This window comes from Aquarana catesbeiana, linkage group LG01 (assembly GCF_042186555.1).
Source record: "Aquarana catesbeiana isolate 2022-GZ linkage group LG01, ASM4218655v1, whole genome shotgun sequence".
In the NCBI taxonomy this organism is placed as follows: domain Eukaryota; kingdom Metazoa; phylum Chordata; class Amphibia; order Anura; family Ranidae; genus Aquarana; species Aquarana catesbeiana.
The window spans coordinates 948,547,324-948,568,023 of NC_133324.1; the positions used below are offsets into that span (position 1 = coordinate 948,547,324).

General features: G+C 44.3%; 1 protein-coding gene and 1 non-coding gene across 2 annotated transcripts in view; both read left to right on the forward strand.

Annotated features, from left to right (window-relative positions):
- The window catches only part of CCT7 (chaperonin containing TCP1 subunit 7), a 20,785-nt gene extending 10,664 nt beyond the window's left edge, over positions 1 to 10,121 (forward strand). The window contains exons 5-12 of the mRNA XM_073611155.1: positions 1,055 to 1,107; positions 1,189 to 1,360; positions 1,437 to 1,601; positions 3,087 to 3,275; positions 4,976 to 5,073; positions 5,211 to 5,343; positions 5,500 to 5,706; positions 9,299 to 10,121. Coding sequence (XP_073467256.1) covers positions 1,055 to 1,107; positions 1,189 to 1,360; positions 1,437 to 1,601; positions 3,087 to 3,275; positions 4,976 to 5,073; positions 5,211 to 5,343; positions 5,500 to 5,706; positions 9,299 to 9,514 — 1,233 coding nt within the window. The 3' untranslated portion in view covers positions 9,515 to 10,121. The remainder of the gene's footprint in view (positions 1 to 1,054; positions 1,108 to 1,188; positions 1,361 to 1,436; positions 1,602 to 3,086; positions 3,276 to 4,975; positions 5,074 to 5,210; positions 5,344 to 5,499; positions 5,707 to 9,298) is intronic.
- LOC141125034 (small nucleolar RNA SNORA3/SNORA45 family) lies at positions 8,199 to 8,330 on the forward strand. The gene has a single exon (XR_012241336.1). It is a non-coding gene; the product is annotated as a small nucleolar RNA SNORA3/SNORA45 family (small nucleolar RNA).
- Positions 10,122 to 20,700: the final 10,579 nt, after the last annotated feature.

Genomic DNA, 20,700 nt, shown 5'->3' on the forward strand with positions numbered 1-20,700 from the left:
CCATTCACTTTAATGGACGGCTGGTGATGCGGCAGTGACACAACAAGGTGAGGGACGTGGCGGCAGCAGGCGAGTGGTTGCCCGCTAACAGGTGCTGCCATGATGGATCTGAAATGACAGGTGCTCTTTAAATGTAAGGACTTATTCTTGCTGGTAGTTAGAACCTTTAATATTTGCAAAAAAATGAAGATTTCCTATTTAGAATAATGAGTTGTCAGGCTAGTAAAACGGATATCAGAACTGAATCATTTTATCTCATGGTTACTGTGACATTGTGTGAATGCATCAATGCAGTGCATGTTATCTCAGCTTGCAGAGCTTGGATTCATTAAATTAGTTTACCAAAAATGTAAATATTGCGGAATATACGGCCTCATGCTACATAACTAAGCTCCTTTTCTTGCTAAATAAACTAAATTATTAATGTATCTTAAATAGAAATCTATCTTTTAGATAGAATTTTTTTTTTTCCACCCTGGTAAGCCCGCCTGTACACATCCTCCTCAGGATTGTCATATCTTTTTAGACTCTTGAACCATTGATGTGGTGCTCCTTTTTTCAGCTCCAGGATTTCCACTTGACCTCCCAGGACTTTGCTGGCACTTTTTGTTCACATGTAACAATTCAGTATTTTTTGGTAGAAAAATTTCTTAGAATCCCCCAAACGTTATATATTTTTAAAGCAGAGGCCCTAGAGAATAAAATGGTGGGTGTTGCAATTTTTTTTTATGTCACGGTATTTGCACACCAGTTTTTCAGACCACAATTTCTTTGTGAAAAAATTACACTTTTTTTTTTTTTTTTTTTTTTTTTTTTGTAAAAATCTTTAAAAACGCGACGCTGCTCTCTGCCCCTCTACATCCCCTGCTGCTCTTACTGCTAAAATGCCTTTACCCCCACCCCCCTTGCTGACCCCACCCCTTCATCTGCCACTGATTTCCCAAACTCCGCCAGCACCAATCTGATCCCCTGTGGCTTAAATGCAATTGTCGGAAGGGAGAAATGTCACTAGCACACCATGGTGCTTTTACTGTGCTCTCCTGTTCTCTTTCAGGCAGTCGCTAAAACCAAAGAGATTGCTGTGACAGTGAAGAAGGATGATAAAGAGTGAGTATCATGGGATGCTCATATGAAATGTGACTTTGTTGGGTGTTGGTGTTTCATATCTAATACGGGTTTCATCATCAGGGAACAGCGCAGCCTGCTGGAGAAGTGCGCCGCGACAGCCCTGAGCTCCAAACTCATCGCACTCCAGAAAGACTTCTTCGCCAAGATGGTGGTGGATGCCGTGTTCTTGTTGGATGACCTGCTGCAGCTTAAGATGATCGGCATCAAGAAAGTGCAGGGAGGCGCCCTGGAGGTGTGTATAGCCGCTCGCAGGCGCAGCATGCAGATTCTAGGACTCGATCACTTCAGTAATGACCCTCTCTGTTCAGGACTCCCATCTGGTGGCTGGAGTCGCCTTTAAGAAAACCTTCTCCTACGCTGGGTTTGAGATGCAGCCCAAGAAGTATGAGAACCCTAAGATTGCCCTCCTGAACGTGGAGCTGGAGCTGAAGGCGGAGAGGGACAACGCAGAGGTTCGGGTCAAAAATGTTGAGGTGAGAATGTACCAATAAACCTTTACAGTCACAGGAATGTGTGTGTTCTCAGATGTGAAATTATAATGGTAGGTGGAGGGTTGGGTTGCTCCATGGCTTCTTATTTCATAAGAACTCCAGCAGCAGATCCTTGCTATGGGTTCCTGGATCTGTTCCTGGCTGCTGAATGGGAGCTACACTCCAGTTATGGCATAAGGAAAAATCTGGGACCCCTCATAATGGCCACTGCAACTGCACAGACTGGGGGACCGATGAGCTCGCTAGCGGAGACGTAAAGAGGTTATTGGGTTTAGCTCTAAAAGGCTGAACTTTTTTAATTGGCGATCTAAAAATCGGTCCCTAACTTTTAACATCTATGATGGTGTTTTTGCTTTCAAAGCAGCAACCACTGATCAATCCTTGAATGCAGCATTTTCAGGGCTCTGTGTCCCTAACATTATGTGTGTAAGACCAGTGGCCACTGTGCCTGCACTGCTTGCCCAGGAGAACCTTGGTCTCTCCGGTGCACCATGACATCATACTTTGACTGGCCAGGAGACTCTTGGTCTCTCCGGTGCACCATGACATCATACCTTGACTGACAGGCCAGGAGAACCTTGGTCTCTCCAGTGCACCATGACATCATACTTTGACTGGCCAGGAGAACCTTGGTCTCTCCGGTGCACCATGACATCATACCTTGACTGACAGGCCAGGAGAACCTTGGTCTCTCCGGTGCACCATGACATCATACTTTGACTGGCCAGGAGAACCTTGGTCTCTCCGGTGCACCATGACATCATACCTTGACTGACAGGCCAGGAGAACCTTGGTCTCTCCGGTGCACCATGACATCATACCTTGACTGACAGGCCAGGAGAACCTTGGTCTCTCCGGTGCACCATGACATCATACCTTGACTGACAGGCCAGGAGAACCTTGCTCTCTCCGGTGCACCATGACATCATACCTTGACTGACAGGCCAGGAGAACCTTGGTCTCTCCAGTGCACCATGACATCATACTTTGACTGGCCAGGAGAACCTTGGTCTCTCCGGTGCACCATGACATCATACCTTGACTGACAGGCCAGGAGAACCTTGGTCTCTCCGGTGCACCATGACATCATACCTTGACTGACGGGCCAGGAGACTCTTGGTGTGTACGCATATTTCTGCCTGCTGGAATTGCATGTAAATGCACTAATTCCCATTGTACGGTGGAATAATAGTTTGATATTGTGGTTGCCAAAAAGAAAGTGATGTCAGCACCTCATCGATCCTTCCTTCTTCATGGTTCCCCTGGCCCTAGAAAAAAGGTGTGTTTTTTTTTTTTTTTTTTTTTACAAAAACGATGCAAGATACAAATAAGAAGTGTTTGTTTCGTGAGGCAAAGTAATTGCAGTAAATGTGTACCTTTTTTAGAATGTATCCCAGGGTTCACCTTGAAATACTTAAGAAATACTTAATCATGCCATCCTGACTCTCTTCTCTTTCGTCATCCTAGGACTATCAGGCCATTGTAGATGCTGAGTGGAACATCCTGTACGACAAACTTGACAAGATCCACAAGTCCGGAGCCAAGGTTGTCCTCTCCAAACTGCCTATTGGTGATGTCGCCACACAGTACTTTGCTGACCGAGACATGTTTTGTGCTGGACGGGTTCCAGAAGAGGATCTCAAGAGGACCATGATGGTAGGAAATCTTTAAACTCATTCAGTTCTCAGTTCTAGATTCACTCTTCTTAACAGCGCTTTGTCTGGTACCCAGGCAAAGGTCACTGACTCTAAAATACAAAGTCTTTGTTTTTTTTGTTTGTTTTTCCTATCGTACCTGGAAATTAATAATTTCATATCTGTGTAAACACCAGAGCTGAATGCTGGCAGATACTAGGGAAGGGGGTGGACATGGTGACAAGGTTTCTTACTATCAATACCTTCTAAAGGGTGCAGTCAGCTTAGAATGTTTGGTGCAAAGTCTTCTGCGCTTTTTTTTGAGACGTTTCTAGACCAGGTTTTCCCAACCCTGTTACCCATGAGGAACACTTAAAGTAATTTTGAGATCTCTGAAATTTTCTCATCCACAGCTCATGATACATTTAGTGCGAGTTGTGGGTATGGAAAATAATCATTCCCCCTCCCAAAATCACTTTTTGTTGCTTTGCAGCCTGGAATGAAGACAAACACCACTTGTTTTATCAGTTGCATTTACACAGTGCAACTTTATAACATCAAGTGAAAAATAGAACACCAACATGTCAGAAAAGATTAAAACATTCAAAAGCAGAATCGCTGAGTTGGAAAAAGAATCACACACGTCCCCCCCCCCCCCCCCCCCGTCCGTCCGTATTTTGTTGAACCACATTTTGCTTTAGTTCCAGCCTTTATTCTGTTGGGATTCGTCTCTACTAACTTTGCACATCTAGATTTTGCAAAAAATGTACCCACTCATAGCTGCTCAAGTTCAGTTACATTTGACGGTGACCGTTTGTGGACTGCAGTCTTCAAGTCATTCCACAGGTTTTCAATGGGGTTTAAGTCTGGGCTCTGACTAAGCCATGCAAGGACATTTCACCTTTTTCTCCTTCCACCACTGTGTGGTCATTTTCGCTGTGTGCTTTGGGTCATTGTCATGTTGGAAGTTAAAGCTTCTTCCCATTGTCTGCTTTCCAGCAGAGGGCAGCAGATTTTCCTTGAAGAATTTGATGGTATTTTTGCCCCATCCATTTTTCCTTCTATCCTGACAAGTGCTCCAATCCCTGCTGCAGAGAAACACCCCCATAAGAAGTTATTACTCTTCCCCCCCCCCCCCTTATGCTTTACTGTAGGAATGTTATTTGGATGGTGAGCTGTATTGGATTTCTGCTAGACCTATCGTTTGGTGTTGAGGCCAAATAATGAAATTTTAGCCTCATCTGAGCAACGTAAATGCACCTTGAAGATTCTGAGTCCACGTGGAAAAATGTGTTACTAAAATGGAATGATTTCTATGAGTGTATCTGTACAGCGCACAGTGCAAGCCAACAGCAGAATCTTTTAGTGCCGCCAGGGACACGGCGTTGCCCCCCAGGAACGCCGAAGCCCGGCTCTGCTTCTTATACAAATAAGTTGCTCTTGCGTGATGCCAGGAGAGCTGGAGCTCAAAAAACCTAGCATCGGGCTGCATATCAATCTACCCAATTAGCAGTAGCTGAAGGGGGAACAGTGAATCCAATCTGGGCAAGATACAAGTTTGGTGCAACAGCGTTAGATCCTTTGGTTCTGTGGAACCCCTATTTGGTAAACCCCGGTCTTACACGTTGTGTATATACTGTGTGTGTTTGTTTAATATGCTGACTTAGAATTATTGCCTACACTTCCATTCATATGTCTAATTTTGCCCCCTGTTATTCCCAGGCCTGCGGAGGCTCCATCCAGACCAGTGTCGGTGCTCTGACCAATGACGTACTGGGTCAGTGTGCAATGTTTGATGAGACCCAGGTGGGAGGAGAAAGGTGAGAGCGGTGGTCATGTGATTTAGAGTGCTCAATGGAAATTTTGACTATTAAATTCTAACTTTTCCAGACTGGCGCTGGGGTCAGCTGGTGTTGTATCGGTGTAATAAGCTGACACTGGTTCTGTTTATCTGCAGATTCAACTTCTTCACCGGCTGCCCCAAAGCCAAGACCTGCACCATCCTCCTGAGAGGAGGAGCCGAGCAATTCATGGAGGAGACGGAGCGATCTCTGCATGACGCCATCATGATTGTACGCAGAGCCATCAAGGTAATTTATCTGAGGTTTCTTCCAGCCATACGCAGTGCATGTTTAGAAATGTAGGTTTGTGTTCCCAGAATCCTTTTTGGAGGCAGCTGACCTTTTAAAAGGGTTATTGTGCTATTTTTATTGGCTGTAACGTCATCATTTTTTGGTTTCTTCCAGAATGACTCTGTTGTTGCCGGCGGCGGAGCCATTGAGATGGAGCTGTCCAAGTACCTGCGAGATTACTCCAGGACAATCCCCGGCAAGCAGCAGCTGCTCATCGGTTCTTATGCCAAAGCCCTTGAGATCATTCCTCGCCAGCTCTGTGATAACGCCGGATTCGATGCCACCAACATCCTGAACAAATTGAGAGCCAAGCATGCCCAGGTGGGTACAGCGTCCTATTACTGGCCACACGGATGTCACATGATTTCCTTTCTCTAGATTTTTATCCAGTAGCAGAGTATGCCAGGTCAATGCATATAGTTGATCCCCCCCCCCCCCCAGATGTAGGATGCACCGGTAGAGGGTGCGGCTGCCAGAAAACTGATGTGTTAGGATATGGGGGTGCGTTAGAATCATGCAACCTGAGGATCTTCACACTTACCAGGGTAGCATCGGGTTAGAATCTAAAAGCGCGTCTTTTTATACCCTGGACTTTCCCCTCGGGTTCACCTTTTAGTGCTCTATCCTGCCTTTGCTACCTAAAACTGCACATGGTGGCAAACTACAGTGCTTAAAAAAATCTCCATAGGTGACGCTTTCAAAAACCTTTTTCAGGTTCTCAATTTGGAGACACGGGTCGTCTGGTGCTAGAATTATTGCTCTCGGTTTGTTTTCTTAGCTTCCCCTTGCCGGTAATCAAACAGCCAAAATCAGAAGTGATAAAATATTACTTCCGGTTTCATATATCTGGAAATGATTGATTGATCTGGTCCCCTATCACCTCTCTGGTAAGCAGGCAGAACTGCTGGGAAAGTAGAACCCAGAGGGGGTGGCGGGAGGACCCCTCCCGTTCGCCTGTAAAAGCAATCCAGCGGCTAATTGGCTGGTAGGATGGCTTTTACATTAACCGCTTGCCGACCAGCCGTCACGATTATACTGTGGCAGGTCAGCACGATCCTACGAACCATCGTAGCTGTACGTCAGCTCGCGGGATCGGGATACTGGGTGCTCCCGCTGCACAGCGGGGGTGCCGATGCTCGTGGCCGATAACCACCGGTCGCGAGCACGAGGGACAGAACACGGAAGTGAGTGTGTGTGTATAAACACACAAATCTCTGTTTTGTTCTGAGAGGAATGACAGATCCTGTGTTCCTATTAGCTAGGACAACGATCTGTCGCTTCCTCTAGTCAGTTCCCTCCCCCTACAGTTAGAATCACCTCCAAGGGAACACAGTTACCCCCTTGATCGCCCCTAATGTTAACCCCTTCCCTGCCAGTGACATTTTTACAGTAATCATTGCATTTTTATAGCACTGATCGCTGTATAAATGACCATGGTCCCAAAAATGTTTCAAAATTGTCCGATGTGTCCGCCATAATGTCGCAGTCACGATAAAAATCGCAGATCGCCGCCATTACTAGTAAAAAATGATAAAAATGCTATAAATCTATCCTCTATTTTGTAGACGCTATAACTGTTGCGCAAACAAATCAATATACGCTTTTTGTGATTTTACCAAAAATATGTAAGGGAATACATATCGGCCTAAACTGAGAAGTTTGCTTTTTTAAAGAAAAAATGGATATTTATTACAACAAGAAGTACAAAATATTGTTTTTTTTTTTTTTTTGTTTTTTTTTTTTGTTGCCTGTAGCTGCAGGCATCATCCCGGTATAACCACTGTAGTAAAGTGGTAGTAAACCTCCTTCTCGTGGTTTTTTTTTTTTTTTTTTTATTATCCCTATAAGACAATGATATAATGTGCTAGTATGCATCGCATACTAGCACATTATGAAATATTTGCCTTAGAACGAAACCCTCAAGCGGCGCTGATTGGCTGGGCCGCGATGACACCACTTTCGCGCATGCAGGAGTCACGGACCGTGGCAAGAAGCTCTGATGTGTATCCCGTTGCTTCAGAGCACATATGCTGGTGACGTCACTCGCCTGCAGTGTGCATATCTCCTAAACCGTGCAGGTTTAGTAGATATTCATAGGCTTACCTGCTGGTACAAGAGCAAAAAAAGGGTCTTCCACTTTGAAGAGCCAACGTATTGCGGTCGGCAAGTGGTTAATTTACATATTTACTGAGAGATGGGAGCATAGCTATCGCTTTACTTCCGCCGCACAGATGCTGAACCTTCTGGTCTAGTCTCCTGCAGCGTCGCATGCGACCGCTGTGCCTGGCCCTCCCCTCCTGCTGGCCAGTCAGAGTGCTTTGTATTGTGTCAACACATTCACAAAATACAAAGCCTTCTGGCAATGAACAGCGGAGGGGCGGTTAGAGCTGCTGCTTTATGAGAAGACAGCCTATCTCCTGTTGGAGCGCTGGGAGTGTAGCCATAGCTGTACTCCTGGAGCTCTGTAAAACTGTAATTTGTCAATTACAGAGATAAGACAAGGAGGTGGCATTTCTGACCGTTTTTGCCCGAGAAACGATCCGGCAGTGCGGCCTGCTAGTCCAAGAGGTGATCATAGTAGATCCTCTTTGATCGCCTCTATGGCCTTGGGGTGCCGGAACAACGTCCTGACATTTACTTCTGGTCCAGGCTGGAAGGAAACAAATTTTTCTTTTATTGATATTTTTTTTTTTTATAAAGGTAAAGAAGAAATTTGGGGTCTTTTGACCCCAGATCTCTTCACAAAGAGGCTGTAATAGGGGGGAAAAAAGTAATAAAAATATGCAGACAGTCTAAAAAATAAAGTGAAATGTCCTGAGACTAGAGTCACACCTCTGCACTCTTAGTGGCTTTGGTGTGCTAGAGTTCTCAGAGAATGACTGCTGATCTTTATTTACTGGTTGGTTCTCCATGTAGCTCAACCAGTCACTGGTACAGCAACATCCGACACGAGAGAATTTATTGATGGGTTTATCCAAGGTGCCAAGGATCAAAGTTGTGCTGAATGTGTTTGTGTTTTTAAAAAAATAAAGTGAAATTAAATAAGAAAAAGAAAAAAATCTAAGTAACGTAGTTTGTCACCATTCCACGAGCGTGCACTATTTTAAAGCGTGACATGTTGGTTCTCTGTTTATTTACTCAGCGTAACATCTTTCACTTCTTACAAAAAATTATTGATTGATAGATATATATCTATATATATATATATATATATATATATATATATATATATATATATATATATATATATATATATATTATATATATATTCTCTATCAATCAATCTATCACTTTTATTGTCGTCGCAAGGAATGTAAAAATCCTTTGTGACAGCAATAGGCACATGACAGGTACTCTTTTATGGAGCGATCTGGGGCCTATTAGACCCCAGATTTCTCCTCCACTCTGGTGTGATCAGATACTTTCCCAATTTAAAAATGGCGCCATTTATGTGTGGGGAAACCAGAAGTGACAAAAGTGCTTGTCTCTTCTGGATTCTTACACCATAGAGCTCATCTGGTACCTTCTGGTCCTCAACAAGCTTTATGGCAAGAGCTCACTGGTGGGATGGTGAAGCCACTAGCGTGGGGGGGTGCCAAATCTCTCCACCACAACCTGTTAAAGCCACCTAGCGGCTACTTAGCTGCTAGGATGGCAGTTATATTAAAAAAGTAAAATAAAAATACCAGGATGCTTCCTGTAGCTGCAGACATCATCCTGGTATAACCACTTGGTCAAATAACGCACATGTACGTGTTTTGGCATTAAGTGGATATACAAGACAAACTGGTAGTGTTACATGGGCAGCAGTTACAAGCATTTCACTTGTATGGATTGTGTGTTTGTTTTTTTTTTTCTTTTCTTCTTCTTTGCTCCATTCAGCCTCTGACACTGTTCTGCCAATGCTTTTCAGGGTGGGGTTTGGTACGGCGTGGATGTGAATAACGAAGACATAGCGGACAACTTCGAAGCCTGCGTTTGGGAGCCAGCCGTGGTGAGAATTAACGCTCTGACCGCAGCCTCAGAAGCCGCCTGTCTCATTCTGTCTGTAGATGAAACCATAAAGAACCCGCGCTCCACCGCAGAGCAGGGAGCCCCCCGCGGCAGAGGAAGGCCGCACCAGCACTAAAGACCTAGAAGACCACAATGTGGAAGTGTCTCGTCTCCTGATGAGGGAACTGTAGGTGTGCGATCGCTGTCTGGATCAGCTAGTAAAGAAAGGACCCGCCGCATTTCATCTGTCAACTGTAATGGCAGAACTTGGTGTTTTGAGAACCTTGATAACCGTCAATTGGCGAGAACAGCATTTGTACTCCCCGCAGAACAAAGGGACTTGTGATGGAAAAGCATTAATAGGACTGTATCCAATAGAGCAGGGATATGCAGTTAGCAGACCTCCAGCTGTTGCAGAACTACAAGTCCCATGAGACATTGCAAGACTCTGACAGCCACAAGCATGACACCCAGAGGCAGAGGCATGATGGGACTTGTAGTTTTGCAACAGCTGGAGGTCCGCTAATTGCATATCCCTGCCATAGTGGTATCTTATGTCCTGGAAAAAGAAAATCTGGTTGCTCTTGACAACAATACTTGCTTTTTTTTTTTTTTTTCTTCATTTTCCATCACAAGGCCCATTGTCTCCTCATCCCTTCACAATGCTCTGTAACTTTCCTGTTTTGTTACTGTATTTATTTTCTTTGAACAAACGCAACAACGATTAAATGCACTTCACCAAATGAATGTGGCTTTTATCATTTTTTATATTGGGAACTGTGGGGGAAAGCCTTCACTTTAAAGGATAAGTTCACGTTGAAAAAAAATAAATGCACATCTTTTTGCAGGTAAAAGATAAATGCATTATTTTTTTTGTTGGGAGCCTGGAAAGCATTGCACCCACAATCAGCAGATTTCCCATCCACCATATTGCAAAATGACGGAAAGTGGTTTCATTATCCTGACTGGGCGTCATATGATGTCCAGCAGGATAAGCCGCGATCGCGTGTGGTGATGGGTTTTGTCAGTCTGACACACCGCATCTCCAATCGAGGTAAAGAGCCTCTTCACAGCTGATCAGCGTAAACAGGAAAAGCCATGTATTGACTTTTCCTCTACTCTAGATAACAGACACAAGTAGAGGAGAACCAATTGGCTTCTCTCCTGACAGGGGGGAATTGCACTGATTATCAATCATTGCCCTTTAGGGATGGCACTCTGTGCCCTTCAGTAATGCCTGCCAGCACCTCTGATCAGTGCCACCTCATCTGTCAAGGAGAAAACTTACTTATTTACAAAGGTTTGAAGCAGAAGTTATACTGTCAATTACATGAGGTTAGGACACAAGCAAATGGGAAAAAAACATCATAAGCCAGCCCTCGTACAACCTCTCCTACCTAGCATGTGCTGCTTTCTAGACACTAGAACCCCCCTTTTTTTCACCACTTTGTAAAGCCTTTTCTGCACAAACCACTTGCTGCCAGAACATGTGGGGACCCAGGACTGTTTGCCCAGATTCTTCGGACTGCCCTGCTTGCTCTTTCTGCTGCGTGCCCAGAGCCTGCCTCGGATTGCTCTTTTTGCCATGTGCCCAGAGCCTTCCTCGGGTTGCCCTGTCTGCTGTGTGCCCAGAGCCCTCCTCGGGTTGCCCTGCCTTCTCTCTACTGTGTGCCCAGAGCCCTCCTCAGATTGCCCTGTCTGCTGTGTGCCCAGAGCTCTCTTCAGATTATCCTGCCTGCTATCTGCTGTGTGCCCAGAGCCGTCCTCGGGTTGCCCTGTCTGCTGTGTGCCCAGAGCCTTCCTCGGGTTGCCCTGTCTGCTGTGTGCCCAGAGCCTTCCTCGGGTTGCCCTGTCTGCTGTGTGCCCAGAGCCTTCCTCGGGTTGCCCTGTCTGCTGTGTGCCCAGAGCCTTCCTCGGGTTGCCCTGTCTGCTGTGTGCCCAGAGCCGTCCTCGGGTTGCCCTGTGTGCCCAGAGCCGTCCTCGGGTTGCCCTGTCTGCTGTGTGCCCAGAGCCGTCCTCGGGTTGCCCTGTCTGCTGTGTGCCCAGAGCCCTCCTCGGGTTGCCCTGTCTGCTGTGTGCCCAGAGCCTTCCTCGGGTTGCCCTGTCTGCTGTGTGTGCCCAGAGCCCTCCTCGGGTTGCCCTGCCTGCTCTCTACTGTGTGCCCAGAGCCCTCCTCAGGTTGCCCTGTCTGCTGTGTGCCCAGAGCCCTTCTCGGATTGTCCTGCCTGGACCCCTGATGCCAAGACTATCACATCCTTAGGATAGTTGGACTTCTGCAGTGTGAGTCTTTGAACCCTTCTGCCCCTTATCACCCCTGCTGCTACCGTTCTGAGGAGCATTCCCCCTGGCTGTGTCTTATTCTTGCCCTGTGAACTGTTTCCCTTCTGCCGTGCTATATCCCCACTCCATGGACTGTTACCCCCTGAAGATCATCTCCCCTTTCATTGCTATATACAGTTGTATAAGTTTACATACCCTGGCAGAATTTATGATTTCTTGGCCATTTTTCAGAGAATATCAATGATAACACAAAAACATATTTCTTTCACTCGTGGTTAGTGTTTGGCTGAAGTCATTTATTGTCAACTGTGTTCTCTTTTTAAATCATAATCACAACAAACTACCCAAATTACCCAGATCAAAAGTTTACATACCCTGGTGATTTTGGCCTGATAACATGCACACAAGTTGACACAAAGAGGTTTAAATGCCTATTAAAGCCTGTGATCTGTTTGCTTGTAATTTGTGTGTGTGTGTGTAAAAGTTCAATTAGTTTCTAGACTCCTAACAGACCCTTGCATCTTTCATCCAGTGCTGCACTGACGTTTCTGAATTGTGAGTCATGGGGAAAGCAAAAGAATTGTCAAAGAATCTGCGGGAAAAGATAGTTGAACTGTATAAAGCGGGAAAGTGATATAAAAAGATCTCCAAATAATTGAGAATGCCAATCAGCAGTGTTCAAACTCTAATCAAGAAGTGGAAAATGAGGGGTTCTGTTGAAACCAAACCACGGTCAGGTAGACCAACTAAAATTTCAGCCACAACTGCCAGGAAAATTGTTCGAGATGCAAAGAAAAACCCACAAATAACTTCAGGTGGAATACAGGACTCTCTGAAAACGTGGTGTATCTGTTTCAAGATGCACAATAAGGAGGCACTTGAAGAAAGATGGGCTGCATGGTTGAGTCGCCCGAAGAAAGCCATTACTACGCAAATGCCACAAAGTATCCCACCTACAATATGCCAAACGGCACAGAGACAAGCCTCAATCCTGGCACAAAGTCATTTGGAGTGATGAGACCAAAAGTAAGCTTTTTGGCCACAACCATAAACACTACATTTGGAGAGGAGTCAACAAGGCCTATGATGAAAGGTACACCATTCCTACTGTGAAACACGGAGGTGGATCGCTGATGTTTTGGGGATGTGTGAGCTACAAAGGCACAGGAAATTTGGTCAAAATTTATGGCAAGATGAATGCAGTATGTTCTCCAAAAATACTGGAGAAACATTTGCGTTAATCAGCCAGGAAGCTGCGCATGTGACGTACTTGGACATTCCAACATGACAAGGATCCAAAACACAAGGCCAAGTCGACCTGTCATTGGCTACAGCAGAATAAAGTGAAGGTTCTGGAGTGGCCATATAAGTCTCCTGACCTCAATATCATTGGGGAGATCTCAAACGTGCAGTTCATGCAAGACAGCCCAAGAATTTACAGGAACTGGAGGCTTTTTGCCAAGAGGAATGGGCAGCTTTACCATCTGAGAAGGTAAAGAGCCTCATCCACAAATACCACAAAAGACTGCAAGCTGTCATTGATGTTAAAGGAGGCAATACACAGTATTAAGAACTGGCGTAAGTAAACTTTTGATCAGGGTCATTTGGGTAGTTTCTGTTGTGATTATGATTTAAAGAGTAAAGAGTTGATATGTTATCATTCATATTCTCGGAAAAATGGCCAAGAAATCATAAATTCTGCCAGGGTATGTAAACTTTAGCTACCCTTGAACCGTTTATGTGCACTGTGCCCACTGCTACCCTGTGAACTTATCCATGCCGTGCTCATTCCTACCCTGAGAACTTTAGAACTTTCTGTGCCCCCCCAAAACAGTGTGATTCTACTGCTCGAAGGATTACCTCCCCTTGTCGTGCCTTATCGTTACCTTGTTAACTGTTTACCCATGGTGCCCCACTGTTACTCTACCAACTGCTTATCTGAACCTTGCCCATTCCCACTCTGTGGACTGATTAACTGTGCGGTGGCTCAATGCTGCCCCTCCTGTCTCCTAATAAATGGCCATGCGTTGGGTTCCTTGTGAATTGAGTGATCTCTCTCTCTCTCTGCGCTCCTAGCTCATCACAAACATCATAAGCCAGCTCTCGTATAACCCCTCCTCTACCCAGCATGCTTTAGTGTTTTTGTTTTTTAGTTTTGTTTTTTGTTTTTTTTTTTCCTAGTGCTCTAGGAGGTTTAGATTAGTTTGTTTTTGCTAGCCTTTCATTTTTTTTATGACATTTTTTTTTCTTTAATGACTGCAATCAAGATCCATTGAAACACTGCTGATAAACTTTTATCTCAGTGACTTCATTCAAGACTTTCCATTCATAGGCAGCTTTGTATTCTGTGAATAAATTCAAAGCATCTCCTGGTTGGCTGATGATGTCCCCTGTTGTGCCCCTGAAGGCCCTTTTGGGTTTGCCCACTATTATAATAACTAATGCCCTGTGGCCTGTACTGGCGAGTGTTCAGTGGATTCCCACTGATATGGCAGTCCCTTTTTGTGTTCCAATTTTTTTGGGGAATGCCTGGTCTGTGTGGCTGTTGGCAGGCCGCCGATGTGAGAGTGATGCAGTGTTGTAAGGGTGTTCAAAAGGTGAGGTACTGGGCTGTACTGCATGTTCTGGGTGTTATGTCATTTATCTAGGTCTGCACATATGCATCGCCATTTTAGTTCCCCCAGGTGAATGGAAGGCATGTGCAAATAGCACGGCCTGATACAGTATGGAACTCTAACAGGGCACAGGAACAGTGGTAGCAGCTTCAGCTCCAGGGCTCCCCTGCAAGTATTTGGCATACTGTGCAGAGGATCCCCTACACAGTTCACCCTATTATGGCTCCTTTTAAGGTCAAATTAGCTCTAAATCTCTGCTCATATCTGCCTTTTTCACTGTTCCACGGTCACAGTCCTCCCAGTTCCTTTGTGCGTCAGGAAGAATTCTTGGCAGCCCTTTCTCGGCTGCAGGAATAATTCTCTGGTGTTCTTGATGAATTGGAATGCCTAGGGTGCAAAGTTTGAGCAGTTTCTTCTTCCTTTCATGTGAGAATGGGTTGTCAGATGCCTCCTCTCAGTAGAAGATTTAAGATCCAGGGCTGTCTCAAGCACAAAGATTCAAGGTGGGCTTTCTGGTAGACCTGGTTGAGTGTCGTCTTATCCAAAAGTCACCGTATTTGGGTCCTGGCAGTTGCCAAAACATTCCAAATCTTTTTCCATGTATCCTCATTTGCAGTGGAAGATGTATGCTGATTGGGCGCAGCCGGAGAGGCGTTTTCTCCACTGAGGGAATGCTCAGTAGTACTCCATGGGGGATTTCTACCAAAGAATGGGTTCTTTAGCTGTTGACCTGGCCATTTCCTACATCCTAAAAGTTCTAGTGGATGATGTTCTGGTCTTTAAGAATACTAATGCTACTTATAAGAGGTTTGAGGCCCTCTTTTTAAGGCATCCTTTTTTTCTGAGTAGAAGTAGCTCTGCAGCTGCTGGTGGGCGTTTGCTAAGAGGTTTGGGCAAAGGGTATGTGTTCTTCGAGGGCAGGGGTGAGGAACCTTTTGAAGAGCGAGGACCATTTAAGCGACTTGGTAACCAGCCACGGGCCACAAAGAGCGGAACGGGCAGATGACATGGACACAGACACAGCTCATTCTACTCTATAGAGCCCACTCTACTTTTCTTTTAGCAAATCGGATTGGAGATGTGGGTTGTAAACTAATGCAAGTCCGTTTACATCTGCCACTCCTTAGAGGTGAATGAAGGGTCAGATTGGGCCAGACTGGCCGTGTGAAAGGGGCCTAAGGCTGCTTTTAAACTGATGTGCTGCAGTTTACCCACTGCTGGTGCAGTGCAATGCACCTGTGACTTTCCTGTGGGTTAGCTGCACTTTGCCATATACTTTTATTATATCCTGCAGGTGTGGTGCACCTTCAGAAAGCGCACCAAACTCGCAGGTAATAACAGAAGTCTATGGCTTAGTGCAGGTAACCTGCAGGCGCACTCCTCTACACCTGCGGATCAGTTTGAAAGCAGCCCAGTGACCAGTGCAGAACAGATTTTCCCATATATACACTGTGATTTCAGCAATAAACTTACCTTTAATAACAGTATTCTATTCCATCCCAGAGCAGGAGGTCACGGGCCACTGGTTGGGCACCCCTGTTCTAAGGGATACTGCCTTTGGGCAGTACCTGCTGGTTTTGCCAAGGCCTTTGAGTTTCTTAGTCTGCCTTGGAGTATACAGTGCTGTAGCTTTCCAGGTTGGGCACTGTGTCCATCCTTATGAGGAGGATCCTGTGGCTCAAGTGCTAGTAGGCATAACATGTCTGCAAGAAACAATCATGCTGTCATTCATCTGAAGAAGGCAGCAAAAACCATCAGAAGTTGGGTTAGTCTTCAAACCCTAAGAAGCATTCCATTCGTAAGCAGCAGGTCTCAGGCTCCAAGGAGAAGCTTTTCTCCAGTTCCGTAAAACTCCCAAGTCTTCCAGGTCTGAGAATTCCTCTTCCCAGTGAAGGGGTTAACTTATAGGCCTTTGTGGCTTTTTTTACTTAGGAGATAACAAAGGGGTCCACTGAGTGTTGTCCGGAGGTTACAAGCTGGATTTTTGATGCTTTCCACTTTGTAGCCACAGCAACCTTTGTAGTGTACAGCAAAGGTTGTGGTTGTCATGCCGGTGGGAGAGGATTCACAGCTTCTACACCAACCTCTTTATGGTTTCAAAATCAAACTGAGAAATCCTGCCACAAGGGTAACAAAAAAATATTTTTATGAGTGCAAGAATTCCAAATTGAGTCTACCCAGTTGGTGATTGGTTGGCTTCCTCCGGGTTGGTTCCTGCCATTACCTAATATCAAGGATGCCTACCTGTACATTCTGATTTTCCAGCCTCCCCAGTGGTTTCTGCAGCTTACAGTGGAGGACCACCACTACCAGTTTGTTTCATTTCCATTCAGTCTTTCCACAGCTTCCAGAGTATTTACTGAGGTATTCATTCCAGTTTGGTGTGTGGAGGACACAGGGTATCACCAAAGTGGGGTTCCTTGGCAACGTAAGGAGGAGATAAGTAAAACCTTGGATAGAGGGGTGGCTGTGGATGTGGTATACATGGATTTTTCAAAAGTATTTGACACAGTTCCCCACACACGGCTCATGTGTAAGGTAAAGTCTACAGGCTTGGAAAGATTAATTTGTAAATGGATAGAAAACTGGCTAAAGGACAGAATTCAGAGAGTAGTGGTTAATGATTCTTACTCTGAATGGTCTAGGGTTATCAGTGGTGTACCCCAAGGTTCAGTGCTGGGACCCTTACTTTTTAATATCTTTATAAATGATATAGGGTTTGGGATTAAAAGTAACATTTCTGTCTTTGCAGATGACACCAAGGTATGCAGTGGAATAACGTCCTTACAGGATGTCTCCAATTTACAAGCCAACCTCAATGCACTGTCTGACTGGGCAACTAAGTGGCAAATGAGGTTTAATGCTGATAAATGTAAAGTTATGCACTTGGGGCTAAGAATATGCATTCATCATACAGTACAACTAGGGGAATCCATAGTGGAGAAGGATCTGTGGGTTTTGGTAGATCATAAGCTCAATAATAACATGCAATGCCAAGCTGTGGTTTCCAAAGTGAGCTAAGTCCTTTCTTGTATTAGGAAAGGTATGGACTCCAGAGAGAGAGATATCATTTTGCCCCCCCCCCCCCTGTACAAATCATTAGTAAGACCTCATCTGGAATATGCAGTTCAGTTTTTGGCACCGGTTCTCAAAAAGGATATCGGGGAACTGGAGAAAGTGCAGAGAAGGGCAACCAAACTGATAAGAGGCATGAAGGAGCTCAGCTATGAGGAAAGATTAGAGGAACTGAATGTATTCCCTCTTAGGAAGAGAAGATTAATGGGGGATATGATCAACATGTATAAATACATAAGTGGTCCATATAGGGAACTTGGTGTTGAGTTATTCACTTTATGGTCATCACAGAGGACAAGAGGGCACTCTTTACGTCTATAGGAAAAAAGATTTCATCTCCAAATACGGAAAGGTTTCTTCACAATAAGAGCTGTGAAAATGTGGAATAGACTCCCTCCAGAGGTGGTTCTGGCCAGTTCAGTAGATTGCTTTAAAAACGGTCTGGATTCTTTCCTAAATGTACAGAATATAACTGGGTACTAACATATAGAGGTAAAGTTGATCCAGGGAAAATTAGATTGCCTCTCGGGGGATCAGGAAGGAATTTTTTCCCCTGCTGGAGCAAATTGGAGAATGTTTTGCTGGGGTTTTTTGCAACTATGGGTGAAGGATTGTGTATATGGGATTTTATTATCATTTATTTATTGGTTGAACTAGATGGAATTGTCTTTTTTTAACCTGACTAACTATGTAACCTGCTTCTTCACGAGCATTCGTCTCAGATCTTGATGTCAAGTGTCATCATTACAGGTCCTGGTTCGGTTGGGTACTGGAAGTTGTCCTTGGTTCCTGGAACAAAGCTAGGAATATTTGGTCCTAGTCCTGGACATGGCAAAGGTTCTACTTAAAAGTGCAGCACTAAAAACATAATACTAGCACATCTATTAATAATAAAGGAAATTATAATTAATATACATATACGCCAACAGGTGATCCACTCCAAACTTTTTTCCCAGTGATGTTGATGTTCTGAACTCTGGTTATATTGGTGAGCTGAACCCAAAGTGAAAGCGTGTGGAGACAACGTTGTATGGGTCTGTAAGCCGACAGTGAGGGGATTGCCTTGTGTGGAGTACATTGAGCACTGTTTGACCATTCTTGATTAGGGATCATTCCAATCTGGTAAGCCCCCTGCCCCCCCCGCTGCACTACAGTGGTGAGTGGTGTTGTTTTGTTGAGCTATGAAGGCTTTTGGTATCCTCACCTGTCTAATATCGTATTCTGTTAAGATCACTTTTTTCCCTTGGCTCGTCATTGGGACTCGCATGTTTATTTTATTTGATGTTCACTCGTGTTCTTGCATATGTGTATATGTATTCCACTTTTAATGTGTATATTAATTATTTTGTTTGTTAATACAGTGGCTTTAAAAAGTTTACACACCCCTGTAAAAATGTCAGGTTTCTGTGATGTAAAAAAAATGGGACAAAGATAAATCTTTTCAGAACTTCTTCCACTTTTAATGTGACCTATAAACTGTACAACTCAATTGAAAAACAAACTGACATCTTTGGGGGGGGGGGGGGGGTTAATATTAAAGTTCCCAAAATTTTTAAAATAATGCATTTGGGTGTCAAAAATATGAATGCACTCTACTCACTAGGGGGAGGACCTCTGGGGGAATCTGGGATGGAAAAGGACCTGGATTGAAAGCCATCCGCCTTTAATGCTTGCTGTCTGGTAAGCCTAATCTACAGCTACGGTGGTCGGGCACGTCACCTTGTTTATGTGTGCACACCATGGTGTTTACAAGATTTTAGGTGCTTCCATTGGATGTTCATAACCTTTTGGACATACTTCTATCTCTTTTAGCACAGCTTTCTTATTATATTTTGGACTTTTCTTTTTGGACAACACATTTTTTCAGCGCGTTTTTTTTCTTTTATGAACTTATGAGGCCATTCACAAATCAATTCCAAAAAACGAGAAAACATACTTGGAAATGCGGTGTCACAGTTCCATGGATCCACTCACTTCTGGAAGGCAGGCACCAGACATGAACAGCTCTTCTGAGGAACATAGCCCTGGCTGCACTGCTGTATGTGGGGCTAGTTGGCACTTGATTGATATAGAGGTAAAGTTGATCCAGGGAAAATGAGATTGCCTCTCAGGGGATCAGGAAGGAATTTTTTCCCTTGCTGGAGCAAATTGGAAAATGTTTTGCTGGGGTTTTTTGCAAATATGGGTGAAGGATTGTGTATATGGGATTTTATTATCATTTATTTATGTATTGGTTGAACTAGATGGACTTGTGTTTTTTTTCAACCTGACTAACTTCTATCTCATACTTCTATCTCTTTTAGCGCAGCTTTCTTATTATATTTTGGACTTTTTTTTTGGACAACACATTTTTTCAGCGCGTTTTTTTTCTTTTATGAACTTATGAGGCCATTCACAGATCAATTCCAAAAAATGAGAAAACATACTTGGAAATGCGGTGTCACAGTTGCATGGATCCACTCACTTCTGGAAGGCAGGCACCAGACATGAACAGCTCTTCTGAGGAACATAGCCCTGGCTGCACTGCTGTATGTGGGGCTAGTTGGCACTTGATTTCTGACCCCAAAAGTTCCACAAAAGGGGCTTCCTGCCTTATCAGAGCATTTGTCACCCCAATGTCGAGCATTGCGCTACAGGAGAGACTGAACCTCTCGGAAAACCACCAAAGGTGGCAGGTAAGGGTTTCTTCTCCTCACATGGGGTGTCAGATCCATGACAAAAAAGGGAAATGGGCTGTTCTGTGGGTGTTAACTTTTTATAGCTATGCGGGTCCTTTTGGCGGAAGTAGGCGGGGCTACTATCACATATATGCTGCCATGGAGGCACCAGGAAAACGATTTCTTTGTGTCTTCCTGTTTTCATGCTTATATCCCACACCCATACTTATTTGAAAAAATAATTCTGAAAATCTGAACAGAAATATATCAACTTTTATTCAATTCAAGAAAACATTGCACCAGAGAGGCCAACAATGCAGCACTTGGCTCATGGAACCAATAGAAAGTGATCCAATCCAAACCTTGCTTCTGGGTGGTAGATTTTTTTTTTCTTTTTTCTTTATTTATTTAATAGAATACAATGATCATTCATCCTGTATACTCCAGCATAAGCAGACAAAAATATAAAGAAACATTATAGTTTGGCAATCCACATAAAGTCATGAATTTGTCACAATGATAGTGCAAATGAAGAAAAGCAAGAAATGGCACTTGTCCTTGTCCCCTTCCATTTTCTGTCCCCCCGACCTCACCATGGCACCATTACAGCACCAAGCAGAAGGAAAACAATTGAGAATTTGATCTAATAGACCATGATTTGTTTTTTTTGTTTTTTTAGTTACTTTTAATTCATA